We start from the raw sequence: 14,677 nt of genomic DNA on the forward strand, positions 1-14,677 counted from the left end.
GGCCTGGAGAGAAGGGGCAGAGAGGCCTTTGGGATTCGGGAGTGAGGGAGAGATGGGAGCTGTGGGTGACCCCGGGGTCTGGCCATTTGTCAAGAGGTGCTTCTAGCTCTGGTGGTCAAGGAGGGCTTCCTGGAGGCTGAGGCCTTTGAGTTGGGTCTGGAAGGACAGGCAGGACTTGGGGAGCAGAAGAGCAGAGCACATGGGGTGACAAGGTCAGAACGTCTCAGGGCTCACCTGGACGGGGCAGGAGGGAGACTGCAGCCCCTGCTGGGATCTCAACTGGGATGCCAGTGGGCGGCAAGGCCAGAGGCTCTTTCTGCCCTTTCCCAGCTGGTGCTGATGGAACCCTGGGTTTGCACGAGAGGAGGGTCCTTAGCTCTGAGCTTCCAGGCAGGGCTGCATGCCCACCCCAGCCCCAGGACCTCCCATCAGAGGGAGCGCTCCCAGGGAGGAGCAGAGGCCCTGTGCCCCCTCCATCCCCAGTTCTCTGCCACCAGCTGCTCCCTTTCTTGTCGTAGAAAGAAAGTGAGGTGCGTCTCTTTTTCAGTTAGTAGGTGGCTGCACCTATTATCACGATGACATGTTGTTCCACTGCTGTGGGGGAGCTTCTGGGGGGGGACCTGGGGGCGGGCACCTAGGCAGGGTTCTCCTGCCTCTGAAGCCGCCTCTCCTGCCTGTGCCCCCTGGCTCCGCACAGAGTGGGGCTGAGGGCTGGAGCTGGGCCTGCCCAGGCCGGTGCGCTGAGAGAAGCAGCCCTCAGGTGGGACCAGACCCTCTGGGAAGGGGGCTGAGCATCTGAGTGTGTAACCATCCCTGTGCCCGGTTCTCCATCCCTCCCTTGGGCTGGGCTCCTGTGCCCCGTAGTTCTTTAAATCTTCCCAGCAGCCCTGTGAGGGGTCCAGTCTCATTCCCATTGTACAGATGGAGAAACCGGGGCCGGCAGGTCAAGGGATTCCCTGGGTACCATGGCTCCTAGGCAGGAAGCCCTGCAGGAATTAGGAAGGAAGGAAGGAAGGAGGCAGGATGGGGAGGGCAGGAGCAGAGATAGCGGAGACGAAGGAAGCCCCCACCTCCTGCCTCCTCTGGCCCCTCCCAGGCAGCCCCACAAATCGCGGGGGGAGTGATCAGTGAGGGTCTGCCCACCCCAGGGCTGAATCCCACAGGGTCCCTGCAGATGAGGTACATCAGCCCCAAATTGCAGGTGAGATTGTGCAGGCTCCAGAGGCTGTGTGACAGGTCCAGGGCCACGCAGCTGTCCGAAGTCCCCATGGCAGTGGCTCTCCCAAGATGCTGGGCCAAGTGGGCTGCCCTCTGTTCCCTGGGGGCAGCATGACCCAGTGGGTCACCCAGTGGGTGCTCCACAGGCCTTGGACTTAGAGCTGGACAGAGTTCGATCTTCTCCCACCATGTGACCTCTCTGAACCTTAGTCTCCTTTTCTGAAACCTGGGGGTGGTGACAAGTGTCACCATCCTGGGGAGATCACGCTGGTATTGCCTGTAAATACCCGGTCCAGCGCCTGGTCCCAGCAAGTCCTGATATGGCCAAGGTGGGGAACCTGGAGGCCAGGGGCTGTGGGAATATGGAGTGAAATGGGAGCTGTGAGGACGCTGAGGCTCAGCGGGAGTTGACACTTGTCCAAGGTGGCCCAGCCCTGGCGGCTGAGGTGGGACGCAGAATCTCCCTGTGGTGTGGTGGCGCTGGGAGCTCTTCCCTTTCCTGGATCAGGAACATTTTGAAATGTGGGTGACAGCCTCAGAGTCTCCCAGGAGAGTGCCCCCTTGACACGTGCAGCCCTCGGGGGTCCACACCCCAGGACCCCTTTTTGTCTTGCACTGTGAGAATCCAGGGCCCCTCTGGATGTCACTATGCTCTGACTTTCACGGTTCATTTTCGAGGGAAGAGCCTTGTTTACTCAGCCCGGAGGCCTCGGGCCACCCCTCCTCCTCCCGCCCTCCTGCTGCAATCCCGCTCTAAGTCTGATGCTCCTCTTCCAGGGGACGGCTACTACCTGGCCGTGGGCGGGGCTGTGGCCCAGCACAACTGGTCACACATCACCACGGTGCTGCAGGACCAGAAGTTCCGGTGCCGGCTCCTCGACAGCTCCGAGGACCTGGGCATGATTAGCATCCAGGGCCCAGCCAGGTGAGGACGGGACAGGGAGCCAAGCCCCTGGGCACACCTGGGCACACCTGGGACCTGGAGCCTAATCCATCCAACTGGGATCCTGGGGGCAGAACCACTTACTGGTCCAGTGTGGGACGTTCTGGTGAACCCAGAGATGCCACGCTGGATAAGTCACTTTCAAAGCACTAGAATGCAGGAAAGCCCTTCCTATGAGAATCAGACCGAACCTTACCTGAATCAATATCTGAGGATTCAGGGCTCACGGAGGGGCCCATGGGGGGGTGTCTCTGGATCGTTGACACAATCTAGGAATTACGTACACCATCTCTAAGTGGGCAGAGCCAGGCCGGGGCTCTACCTGCTCCCTGGGCTGAGAATAATACCCCACAGAGAGGTCACCAGCTCCTCCCTAAATACCTCCAAGGACTAGGTCTGTGAGTGGATCATTCACTCGTTCATTCATCCTGTAAGTATTTACTGAGCTGTGTTCCCACCACGAGGAATCACAGCCTGGAAGTCCTCAGACGCTAGCTTGTGTGTGGAGCCACAGAAGGGTCTTAGGCAAAGGGGCACCTGAGCAGGCGTGTGCTTTGGAAAGATCCCTCTGGCTGGGCTTCGGAGAAGGACCTAGGGGTGGGGGACAAGGGAGGAAGAGAAATCGTGTGAGTAGCCACCGACCGGGCGCCTGTGATTGCCAAGCCCTGTGCCAACATCTCCTCCAATCCTGATCATAGCCCTTTGAGGTGGTTGTAATTGTTCTTGTTCTTATTGGGGAGGAAGCTGAGGCACAGAGAGGTAGAGATATTTGCCCGGGGTCACACAGCTAGCAAGTGCCAGGGCTGATGGGAATGGGCACCCCCCACAGCCCCGAGCCCTCGGAAAGCTGCACACCTTGAGCATCTATACGATGGTGCACCTGCTGTGGGCGCTCCGGCACTCACACATCAGGCGGCCTCCACAGTCCTCTGCCAGACTGGAGCGGCACGGGGAAGAGTCAGGGGAGGAGGGAGAACGTGTAGAAGGGAAGATGTATTCCCGAAAGACTATGGGATCGGCGGCCCTGAGGCAGCGGGAGGGAGAGAGAGTGGGCGGATGAGCCTCTAGTCAAGCTGCGTGCTTTGACGAAGCACGGCTCTGGCCCGGGGACACCCCTGTTAGCCTGGCGGTCTTGCTAGGATCCGAGGTCTCGCTGGGATCCCCAGTCAGTGTGCTCACACCCTACCACCCTCCATTTTCCCAGGTCCCTCAGAGTTGGCCAAGCCAGCGGCTCCCCAGCTGGGTCCTGGACTGGCCGACCTCGCTGCCCAGGCTGAGCTGTGGCCGTCTTTGTGGGGGCACCGCCTGGCTCAGGGGCGCGCGGCAGACGCGCAGTATGTGCTTGCTGAACAAGTGAATAGTTCGTTGGCTGAGTTGGTTCCGTGCTCTAACCATCAAGGGTGTGACTCCGGGCTGCCCACGAAAACCAACATCTATTAAGGGGACATTTGGGCAAAGCCCTGGAGGACATGAGGCTCAGGCCTTGGAGCTCTTCAAGGGACAGTGTTTCAGGCGGAGGAAGCAGCGGGTGCAGCGCCTGTGCGTCTGAGGAAGAGCAGGGAGGCCAGGGCGGGGGAGAGGTGCTCAGCGGGCAGCGGAGTGAGAGCCTGAGGGCCAGAGGCTGTGCCTCTGGTTGAGGGGACTGAGCAGAAGAGGGACACGCTTAGACCTGGGCTTTAACCGGGTCTCTGATGCTGGGCCGGGCGTAGGAGGCCGGCAGGTGTGTGAGGAGCCTCGGGGCTAAGCCAAGCAGGGACTTGGAGGAGGGAGTGGGAGCTGTCCGGGTGGTCAATGGGCCCAGCGGACGAGGACCGAGGACTGACCGTTGGGTTTGGCCACTCAGGGGCTCCTGTGGACTTGACGAGAGTCTCCCAAGGGAGGGCTGGTGAGACTGTGTTGGGGAAGGAGGGGAGGAGAGGAAGGAGATGTGTGGAGAGGAGCAGGGATGGTGGCTGGAGGGGAGGGGTGTTGGGGCTCCGCGAATAATGCATGGAACATGCCTGCCCCACGCCTGGCCCAGAGGAAGCCCCGATACCATGGGGGTGGTTTTCATTTCTCCCCTGGGTGAGCCCGACCTCCTCATCTCTTGGGTGAATGGGGGTGAGGGTCCTGGCTGTCCAAGCTCGAGGCCTGGCCTCGGAAGCCTAGGCTATATTGCCATGGCGACCTTGGACAGGGAGTGGGCTATTTTTAGTGTGGAGGAGGCAGATGGGGAGGGGAGCGAGGGGGCGCCAGACGGACTGATCAAGGCACAGCCCCGGGAGACAGGCCAGCCTCTTCCAGCCTCATTAGAAGCTGCTCCAGGTGGGAGGCGAGTGATGGCTGCCAGGAGAGGAAGAAGCTCTCCTCCTCCTGGTAATTTCTTAACTTTCTCCTCCAAAGTGCCCTCTCTCTTTCAAAAATAACCCTAAGTTTCTTGTATGAATAACAGTGTTACCAGCACCACCGATAAGGGCTAAACTTTCTGAGTTGTTACGTGGCAAGTGTTTAGCACAGCATCTGGACCACGGGAGATGCTCTATGACCTGCTGTCCAATAGAACTCTCTGGAAACAGTCCATAATTGGGTGGTCTGATACGGTAGCCGCTAAGCCGTATGTGGCCACTGAGCCCGTGAAATGTGGCTGGTGAGACTGAAGTTTGGATGTTAATTAACTTAAACTCGAGTGGCCGCATGTGGCTGGCAGGGACAGTGTTGTCAGTGCAGAAGTGAGTGATCACTGTGTTAATTATTAATGCCACGCAGCTTGGCGTGTGCTGTCTCACTGGTTCCTCACAAGGGCCCTGTGAGGTGGCATCTCTGTCCCTGAGTATGACGGGCCTGAGGCTAGATGGGGTGAGGGGGTGAGCAGAGGAGCTGGGACTTGATCTTGGGTCTCTGGCTGGGAGCTGTGCCCTCCAGCACCAGCTGCTGCCTCCCTCGGGGAGGGGTGGCCTCCCGCACCCCAGACATGGGCCGGAGCAAGAGGTTCCCTTGGCGCTGCTGAGCCCTCCAGGCTCCTTCCCCTGCTCTGGCCCAGCCGCCCCCAGGGCCGCAGAGAGGACGTGCTCCTTGAGGACGGGATATGGGTTCTCTGCGGGCTGGCACTGCGTGGGTGTGGGCAGGTGTTACATAAGTCTCTTGGCTGACTGCAGCACGCTAGGCACCTCGGGCCGGTGTGGGCTGGCAGCTCCAGGCCCCGTGGGGGTGGGGATTATAGTGGGCAGCATTTCCAGGTAGCGGCCACCCTGCAGCCCCAGCACCCACTGGGACCCCTGTGGGGCAGAAGTGGAGGGCCATCTCCTGCCAATGGGGAGCTCTCCCTGCAGTGCGAAGCCAGCCGTTCTCAATCAGTCCTCTTTACCCAGGGCCCTCTCTGTGCCAGGCATGTCAGGATAGGCGCCCTGTTGGCATGGACCTCTTGGTTTAGTGGGGGCACAACCAGTGTGGGGGCGCCCTGGCGGGGGACACCAAACCCAGACTGAGGGAGTCAGGGAGGGCTTCCTGGAGGATGTGACAGCAGATCCAAGACCGGAAGCATGACTCAGGGTTCAACAGGGACAGGGACCTGGGTGGGAATGTGGAGGGTGCAGGAGGTGTGAACCAAGCCGGAGGGAGGCAGAAGGGCAAGGTGCCCAGGAAGTGAAGGTTTCCGTGAACGCTGTGAGGTCTTGGGCAACCCCTCCAGCATGAGAGCCGACTGTGCTGGGCGTGCGGTGTGGGCAGGAGAGAAGCGCCTGCCACCCTTGGGGGCTCATACACCTGCCCACTGGCCTGGGGGATTGGGAGGCGTTAGGCAGTTAGATCACTGCCCGGGCCCTGTTGGCCCATCTGAGGAGGAGAGCACCGTGGGGCCGCTTCTGTGAGTCTGGTCTCCACCCGGGCTCGGCTGCTCCTGTCACCACTCCCCCTGAAGGTCGCTTTCTCATCTGACCGTGTTTTTGGCGTGTGTTTGTCTTGGTGCGCTTATATTAATACCATGTTCGCTGTCGGTCTGGCCCCTGAGGACAGGGACCTGTCCCGCTCACTGCTGCATCCCCAGTGCCTTCCCGGCCCAGGGCCTGCACCCAGGAGCGCTGGGCAAGTGTTTGTGGACTGACTGACAGACCGACTTTGTTCTTGCTTGCAGCCGGGCCATTCTCCAGGAGGTGCTCGACGCAGACCTGAGCAACGAGGCCTTCCCTTTCTCCACCCACAAGCTGGTGAGAGCCGCCGGGCACCTGGTAGGTACCAGCTGGCCACCGTCCCCTGGGCTGTGAGTGGCAGCAGTGTGCTGCAAGGTAACGCACCCGGGGCTGGGACTTGGGAGCCCGAGTGTTCTTGGGCAAGTCTGTTGGCCTCCCTGGGCCTTGGTCCCTCACTGTGAGGTGGGGCCAGATGGTCCTGCCCCCGGGCTGTTAGAACCGAGGAAGAGCAGCGGGTCCAAGTCGGGTACCACCCGTGCTCCGGCCGGAGCCTGGCATGCGCTGGGGCCACCCCGAGCTTCTGCAGGGGCCGGCCTCAGCCTCGGCCTGCACAGCTGCCCCGTGCTCCCCTCCTCAGAGGCACAGGGCACACCCTCCCAAGTCAGGGTAACACGTTGTTTCCTTTGCCTCCTTGGAAACAAGGCTGGGGACAGCCAAGCAATTCCGCTGCCCCGGCGGGTCTTCTGTCCTCTGAGGAGGCGCTTGTCCTCCGGATGTGTCCTCCCTGCCCCTCTTCGCTGACGTCACAGGTCGGGGGCGCTGCTTGAGGGGGGCTCTGGCAGTCCCCAGGGAGCATCCTCCCACCCCGACCCCAGCTCCAGAAAGTCCTGGTCCCGGGACCCGAAGCCCCCGAGACCACAGACCATGTCGGGGCTGCATCGACCAGCTTCCTCAGGGGCCTGGGGCCGGGGCCGGGGTCCAGCTCTGGTCTGCACGCCGCTTTCCTGGGCCCCAGGGTCCTTGCTGGAAAGAAGCATCACAATCTCCGCTCTGACCGCCCGGGGCCGCGGGGAAGCAGGAGGTAACGTAATTTCAGCCGCTGTTAGCTGAGGGCTCGCCAGTGCCGGGCCCTGTTCTCGTTTCCTCCTCACAACAGAGCGGAAGCTTCCACCACAGGGCGGCTCAGCCTTGGCATATGCACATTTCGGAACAGATGTTCTGTGTGGGGTCCGTCCTGGGCTGGGCAGGATGTTCAGCAGCATCCCTGGCCTCCACCCACTCGATGCCCGGAGCACTCTCAGTTGTGACATCCAAAAATGGGTCCCGGCATGACCCAGTGTCCCCAGGGGGCAGAATGGCTGTTAGCGGGGGTGGCAGTCATGCTGGCTGCAGTCACCGCCAGGCCCTTTGACAGCTGTGGTGTAGGAACTGTTACCTCGTAGGACATGTGTTCCCAGTTGAGCTCGGAGAGGTTGGTGGACTGCCCGAGCACCCAGCTAATGAAACAAAAAACGCACAAACACGGACGTGGCCGTGAGGGGGGTGAGGGCGGACGGACAGCCAGATCTGGGGACACCTGCCCCTTTTCTACATCCTACGTGTCCATCTGGGGTTTTGGTGGGGAGAGCGATCCTGGCCTCAGAGGGCCTGGAGGTCAGGAAGAATCTGGGTCCTGTTAGCAAATAAACAACGTTGCTCTGTCGTCAGTGGGAGCAGGCTGCCAGAGAAGCTGAGACAAAGGCAGCGTTGCAGAGCCCGGGAGCGCTGGCCGGGCTCTGCTCCCGCCTGTGATCTCTGGAGGCCGTGCTGGGGGGCAGGAAGCTGGGGGAATGTCTCCGTCTAGCTTGCTTCCTGCCTCCTGGGTGCAAAGCTGCCTGCCGAGACCAGAGAGGGTGCGTGCTTTGAGAGAGAGGCACAGCTCTACCCCAGGACACAGTGGGGCGGTATCCAGTCTGCCCCGACTGTGGCTCAGGCCCCCTCGGCCCCGCAGGGGTCCATGCAGCGTCCAGCCTTGTCTGGGGCTGGGTTCTAATTTGTGAAGGGAGAGGGAGAGCTGTGAGCTTGGCATCTGCTCAGCCGTGTGTGGTTCGCAGGGGAGAAGACCAGGTGGGAAGACTTCCCCTCCCAGCCCACGGCCGCTCCAAAGCCACCTGGGACTTGTTCTTGGACAGGGGGTTCCAGCTGTCTCCCCGCCCCTGGCTGCCTCCCCAGGCCTAGCCTGTGGCTCTCTGGCCGTACCTTGGCCTGCGGCGCCCGGGAGCCGGGCTGGGCCAGGTCTGGGGCTGGGGGAAGCAGAGGCCAGACTTCCAGGATGAATCCCTCCCTGGGGTAACAGGCGGGCCAGGCCAGGTGGGGGCGCCATGGATGCCGGGTTGGGAATGGGGTGTAGGACACTGCGGGCTGCCCCTCCTCTCTGTCTCCCCTGGAACTGGCTCACGGCTTGTGTCAAAAAGTATTTTATTGCTCTATAAACGCAGGCTCATGACTGTTTCCAGCCCTAACCGTGCAGCATGGGGGTAAGAGTGGGGGGCCGGGGTGCAGACCTCACTTCCAGCCTGACCCCTCAGGTGCCACCCTTGACCTCTCTGGGCCCTCCCTTTCGTGACCCCAGTGTGGGGATGGGAGGTCGCGAAGCAGATTCTGCTGGCTGGAAGCTCGCCCACGGCAGGGTCTGGCTGAAGAGGTGATGGGCTTCAGTAGTTCACTGTAAATATCGGGGACATTTGTAAAATAAGAACACGTAAGTGAAACCCCTCTAACTCCGCCCGAGAGGAAGCCAGGTTAACAGTCAGCATATTTCCTTCCAGCTTCTGTCCCTCACCTCTGTCTACAGATTTTACAAAAGAAGCAAGATTGTCCCACACGTGGTTTGCACACGTGGCGTTATTCTCTTACGACGTTGTGATAGTTTTCTTGTTCCTTTAAATAGCCTCTGAGAACCACTTGGAGCGTCTGTGTCGTCCTCTCATGGCTCCATGAGCAGTGTGGACATTGCGTTTGGGCCATTTCTTCCCCTTGTACGGCCCTGGGATGAGTTTCCTTTGATGATGCTCCTGTATGACTGATTATTGAGCTAAGACAGGTTCCTCAGAACCGGGACCCAGAGACAGCGGTGTCCCGGGTACACGGTCCCTGCCTTCCGGGTCATTCCGTGGTGTGTTCTTGCCCGTCATTGGTATTTTCTGCTCCTCCCCATGCCCAGTGCTGTTCTGGGCCTTTAGGAGAGCTTTCCAAGCCAGTCCCTGCCTGCGGGAACTTGACACCATCAGCTCATATCTGGCCAATTTGGATTCTCAGCTGAGTTCTCAGTTTAGCATTTTATCCTAACCTGAAGGATCTATTCCCAATGCTGAGCTTCTGCCCCCTCCCACCCTTCTCTCCACAGTCCCCCTTCCCCACTGCAAGCCTGGCTCTAGAATTAATCTCGGACATGTTGGCCTGGAGCCCGTCGGATGCTGGGCATTGAGACGGACGCAGGGGCTCTGGGATGGAAGATGCCGCCCCCACCTGCTAGGAGCCTATAGCCTAGTTGAGACGGGGTCAGGAAAGAACCTGCAGCCACAGCCCAGCCTGAGTCGGAGAGAGGCCTGGGCGCTGAGTGGCGGCCACTCCCCAAGACGCTGGCATGGAAGTGAGGAGGGTCCCATGAACGTGCTCGTTCGTTTGGCCCGTGCTGTGAGGGACCTCTGCCCTAGGACTGCCCCCAGGTGGACAGTGGTGAGCCAGGGGCTTAAAGCAGCTGGCCCTGAGCTCCCGCATCCCCTCCCTACCACCTCAGCCAGCATCCCACCCCTTTCCCCACGGGGGCCCCATCCCCCTGCCTCCTGGCCCCCTTGGCAGGACTAGAGGAACAGATGCCCTGGGGTGGCCAGCAGAGACTTCTTCCCACAGCCTCAGCCAGAAACTTATCCCGTGGGTCCCCCGAGGCCACAAAGGCAGCCAGCGCCAAGGGCCAGGGGGTCACTGGCTGACTCTTAGAGGGGCCAGCCAATCTCAGAACACACAGATTTAATGTCATCAGCTGGTGCTGCGGGGTCATTGACGGGCTTGTGTCCTTGGACACTGTGGGGCCCATCAGGCGCAGGTCCTTAACTGTCTTCATTTGGAAACTGACTCGACACCCGGCAGAGGGTAGCAGCATCAGGCCTCTCTCATCCCCACTGCTCCTCCCTGCCGCTCTTGGGGGCAGCCTGGCGGGGCCAGATGTCACGTCCATGCAGGTTACTGCTCTGTGGCCTGCTGGGGGGGCCCTGTCCTGCTCTCAGGGGGCTCAGAGTCCCCGGGTGGCCAGGTGGGCCCAGCTCCCGTGAGCTGTGGGAGATGAGCGCCAGAAAAGTCAAGAGACGAGGTTGTGGTGGGACGGTGCCCGGCCGGGGCCCCAGGCGCGCGGAATCCTGCTGCAGCCACCCGCCTTCTCCTGAGGACTGCGGAGGTGAGGGCAAAACAGCAAAGATTCTGGCTCCTTGGTGTTGATGTTCCGGGTTTTACTGACCTCACAGTGGCCCAGGCCACATGTTCCCAGACGGTCCAAGCCTGGGATACAATGACCTCCCTTTCACTGGCCAGCAAGAGGCGTGGGGGAGGCAGCCGCCAACAGGACTTCAGGCTGTGGGAGCAGGGCTGGCTGCAGCCCTGGGCCCCCGCCCGAGGTGGCCTCACAGACAGGTGGGGAGGTGGGAGCCGGCTCAGCACAGAACCCACGGGCTCTGGAGCAGAGTCACCCCAGTGCTCAACAGAGCTGGGAGCCCGTAGGCCTGGCTTCTAGTCCCGCCCAGCCTTTTGTGGGACCACCACTCCAGGCCTCAGTTTCCCATCCATAGCACAAAGACTAGACAATGTCTAAAATCCTTTCTGGGCAGCCCTGTCCGTCTGTCCAGACATCCTGAATTGTCTCCGAGTCCAGGGGGAATTCATATTCTCCTAAATAATATCTTGTGCTGGCTTCCACGTGTGTTGACGCCATGTCCCTCAGCGTGAAGAGATGCTGGGGCCGGAGAGCGGGCTGGGCCAAATATTTATGGGAGATCGCTGGAGTCCAGCCACCCTGTCCCAGATGCAGGACAGGAATGTGTGTGCCTGTGGGGTTGGCGAGGCCTCCTGGTCGCAGTGCACGGAGTGATGAGGGCCAGAGCCTGGAACTGCAGCCCGGGCCCAAGAGTGGGCGAGGACCCTGCTGCTGCCCTCGGTGACCCACGCTCACAGCAAACAGATGGGTGGGCAACCCCAGCTGAGCGGTGTCCCCAGCTGAGCGGTGTTGTTGTTTTGTAATAATTCTCTGAGATGCTTGGACCAGCCCCAGACTCCCGGGATCCTTGCATTCCTAGAGGAGGAACAGGGGGCGGGGAAGAGGTCCCCTTGGCGGCCAACTGACCAGATGTCTTTGCCTCCCACATGTTGGCCTCAGAGCCGGCGAGGTTCCTAGTGGGAAGTGCTCTCCTGGCCTGGTTACCGGGGGAGACACGGTGTTCCCGGCGCCTCGGCCGAGGATGGGGCCCCCTCTGGAAAGCAGCAGGCGCTGGGCTCAAAGCTCATTGTGAGGCACAGTGATAAAGTGATTTTCTTCTGAAAATTAATTTCAGGTCAAAAGGAAATTGAATTTCTTTTCCTGATGGTGTGGCGTTCTTGCCGTGGCACCGTCAGGACTGGATTAGTTCCGGAGGGAACGTTCTCCCACCTGCACGTGTGACACAGACAGTCAGGCTCCGGTCGCGGGAGGCCCAGAACTCACAGAGCCTGCGTTTGCCAATTGGGCTTCAGCCGCCGCCTGAAAAGTCGCTTTGCACAGCCTGTGCAAAACGCTGTGGCCCTAGAGAGCTGCGGGCCATGAGGGCTTCTGTGGATGTAGCTGAGACGGACGTGGTGACCATGGCCACTGTTCAAGGTGTCTCGTGGGGGACAGTGACGTCTTCTGGCTGTGACAGTGTAAGGACAGGTGTGGCTGGAGTGAGGTTGGGGGGCTCTGAAGGATCCCGGGGTGTGCGCTTCAGAGATCTGCAGGGAGTGCTGGGTGCTCTGACTCTGCAGCCCCCTGCCATGGTCTGGGGGTGCAGACAGGGTCTTTCTGGAGGATGATCCTTGGCTTTTATCAGTGGCTTGAAATCTGCAGCTTCAGGGGCGCCCGGCCGAGGATGTGTACATCCTCACAGGAGCGTCGGGGGTGGGGGTCTGTGGCTGACCCAGCACTCCCGTGGGCTGGAGGGGGAGCCCTGAGGATTGGGCAGTTTCTGCAGAGCTTGTTAGAGCCTCAGAGAGGGTCAAGTTTGTGAAGTGTGGTTTGAGCATCACACCTCTTATTTATTCTGATTCTTGGAAAATTGGTTTTCAGTCACTGTCACCAGAACCACCACCATCACCACACTCTAGCCTTCTGGGCCAGCCCGCTAGGAGAGGGGGGGCACTCCGTAGCAGAATGTTTTTAGAATCAAGGGTGTCTTGGGAGTGTCCAGAGGGTTTGAAAAATGAAGATTCTCCCAACCTCTCACCACCTTGCTTCTTCCCTCTCCAGTGGGTTCAGACTCTCCGCCAGGACCTGCCCTGGAGAAGTTCTGTGGGATGCTGCAGGTCCCCAAGGGTGAGAGGATTCTCCCCTCTGCCTGTCCCCTGTTTCATTCAGGCCGCTAGGGTGACCACTGAGTCAGTCAGCAGGGGAAGCTTCGGGAGGCCCCTCCCTGCCCTGGGCCCGGCACCATGTCCCCATCCTAGGCAGCCTCCAGTGCACCAGGCTCGGCCCTACCCGCCCAGCGAGGGCCCAGGCCCCTGCAGAGGGCTGCACATGCTCTGATCTCTGCCCTTCCTCTGCCACCGGGGCCCCTGGGATCCTCGTCTATTTGAGGGGTGACTGAGTTTGGAGGGTGCGCCTGGTGTCGGGAGTGCTGTTACACAACCCAACGCCCAGGAAACTTGTAAAACCTCCCTGAGCTAATATGATCTGAAAAGGTCGGATGTGCCGGCTGACGTCTTGGGTGCAGCCACTCGAGCCCTCTTGTGATATTTACCCAGAAAGGCGCACTCCGGGCTTGTTCTGATGATACATGTGCCCAGAGCATTCCACAGTAGCGACATGGCCTCCTGCCTGGGACGTCTGGGTGACCTTAGTGGCTGGGACTCAGCACCTCCCTGGATTCGAGTCGTCTCCAGGGAAAGCTGGTGGGAAGTTCAGCGATGCACCAAGCATGGAATCAAGCCCCCCATCCGCATTTTACTGACACCTGAGCATGTCCCCTCCCACCCAAGAATATTCGATGAGTCAGTCCGGGGCCGGGAGCGTGGTCCTATGGTGTTAGGACAGGAGACACGTGGCTGAGCCCTTGCTCTGCCACTTAGTAGTTGCACGGCCTCCTCTGAGTGTGCGGGACCACACTGTGTGTCACCTCTCGAGAGCTGACCACTGAATCTGTAGGAAAATGAGCCTGAAATCAGCCACGGTGGGAGTATTCACACCACAGAAAGTGGTAAATGCTACAGAACAACCCCCCCCCGCCCCCACGAACTGTCTGTCAATCATTTTCCAGGACATCCCTGGGCCTCTGGCAAGTGCCTTGACCTCCCTGAGTCCTAGTTTCCTTATCTGTAAAATGGGTGTGCTGGTAGCACCTACCTCTCTAACAGCAAGCACCCTGCCTGGGTCTTTACGGCGATGACTTTGCTGAGTGCTCCCATGAGCCCTGTGAGGGATGCGCTATTACCACCCAAGGTTTGCAGAAACAGACTCAGAGGGAGTCCAGTCGCCAGGGATGCAACATTGGGACTTAGATTTAAACCGAGTAGGTGAGGGGCCCGCCCTGTAGCTTAGCGGTTAGGTGCTCGCGCTCCGCTGCTGGCGGCCGGGGTTCGGGTCCCAGGTGCGCACCGACACACTGCTTCTCCAGCCATGCTGAGGCCGCGTCCCACATACAGCAACTAGAAGGAAGTGCAGCTATGACATACAACTATCTACTGGGGCTTTGGGGGAAAAAAATAAATAAAAAAAAATAAAAAATAAAAAATAAATAAACCGAGTAGGTGTGCGTCGTCCTAAGCCACACTCTAGGCCACTGTGGCGCCTGCTCCGGCGAGTGTCTGGCCCCTCGCCTGCCCTGCATCAGCTGTGAGTGCCAGCAGGGCTGGGCAGCATCCTTGGTATTGTGGAGGGTCCAGAGCCTGGGAGAGTGCCGGGGCCCCGTGGGATGTTTGAGCACGGGTGTTTGTGGAATGGGTGGCTAGAAGCTTCGTCTTGCCTGAGTTTGCCACTTCTGTCTGGGGCAAGCGACCTTGTGCAGAACGAGTGAACATTACTGACCACCTACTGTGCGCAGAGCCCTGGGCTGGGAGCTCGGAGGCATTAGCCATGTCTCGGGTTCCAGGTTCCAACCTTGCCCTCATAGGGCAGAGAAGGCTGAGTCCGCTGCGGTGGAGGCCGCCTAGGACGGGGACACGGTGCCAGGCCCAGGGCAGGGAGGGGCCTCCCGCAGCTTGCCCTGCTGACCGACTCGGTGGTCACCTTAGTGGCCTGAATGAAACAGGGGCCAGGCAGAGGGGAGAATCCTCTCACTCTTGAGAGTTGTCTGCAGCTCCCACAGAATCCCTCCAGGGCAGGTCCTGGTGGAGGGTCTGAAGCCCAGAACCTTCCAAAAGGAGAGGGTCCTTGGGCCAA

At 60.2% G+C, this 14,677-nt stretch overlaps 1 protein-coding gene across 2 annotated transcripts in view; it reads left to right on the forward strand.

The window, feature by feature from the left end:
- SARDH (sarcosine dehydrogenase) overlaps positions 1 to 14,677 on the forward strand; it is a 70,227-nt gene that overhangs the window by 41,580 nt on the left and 13,970 nt on the right. For both annotated transcript variants that reach the window (XM_087418838.1, XM_014782303.2), the window contains exons 17-18: positions 1,996 to 2,143; positions 6,270 to 6,363. In XM_087418838.1, the coding sequence (XP_087274964.1) occupies positions 1,996 to 2,143; positions 6,270 to 6,363 (242 nt within the window). The remainder of the gene's footprint in view (positions 1 to 1,995; positions 2,144 to 6,269; positions 6,364 to 14,677) is intronic.

Source organism: Ceratotherium simum, chromosome 29 (genome assembly GCF_057802395.1).
Source record: "Ceratotherium simum simum isolate JZ-2026a chromosome 29, ASM5780239v1, whole genome shotgun sequence".
Classification (NCBI taxonomy): domain Eukaryota; kingdom Metazoa; phylum Chordata; class Mammalia; order Perissodactyla; family Rhinocerotidae; genus Ceratotherium; species Ceratotherium simum.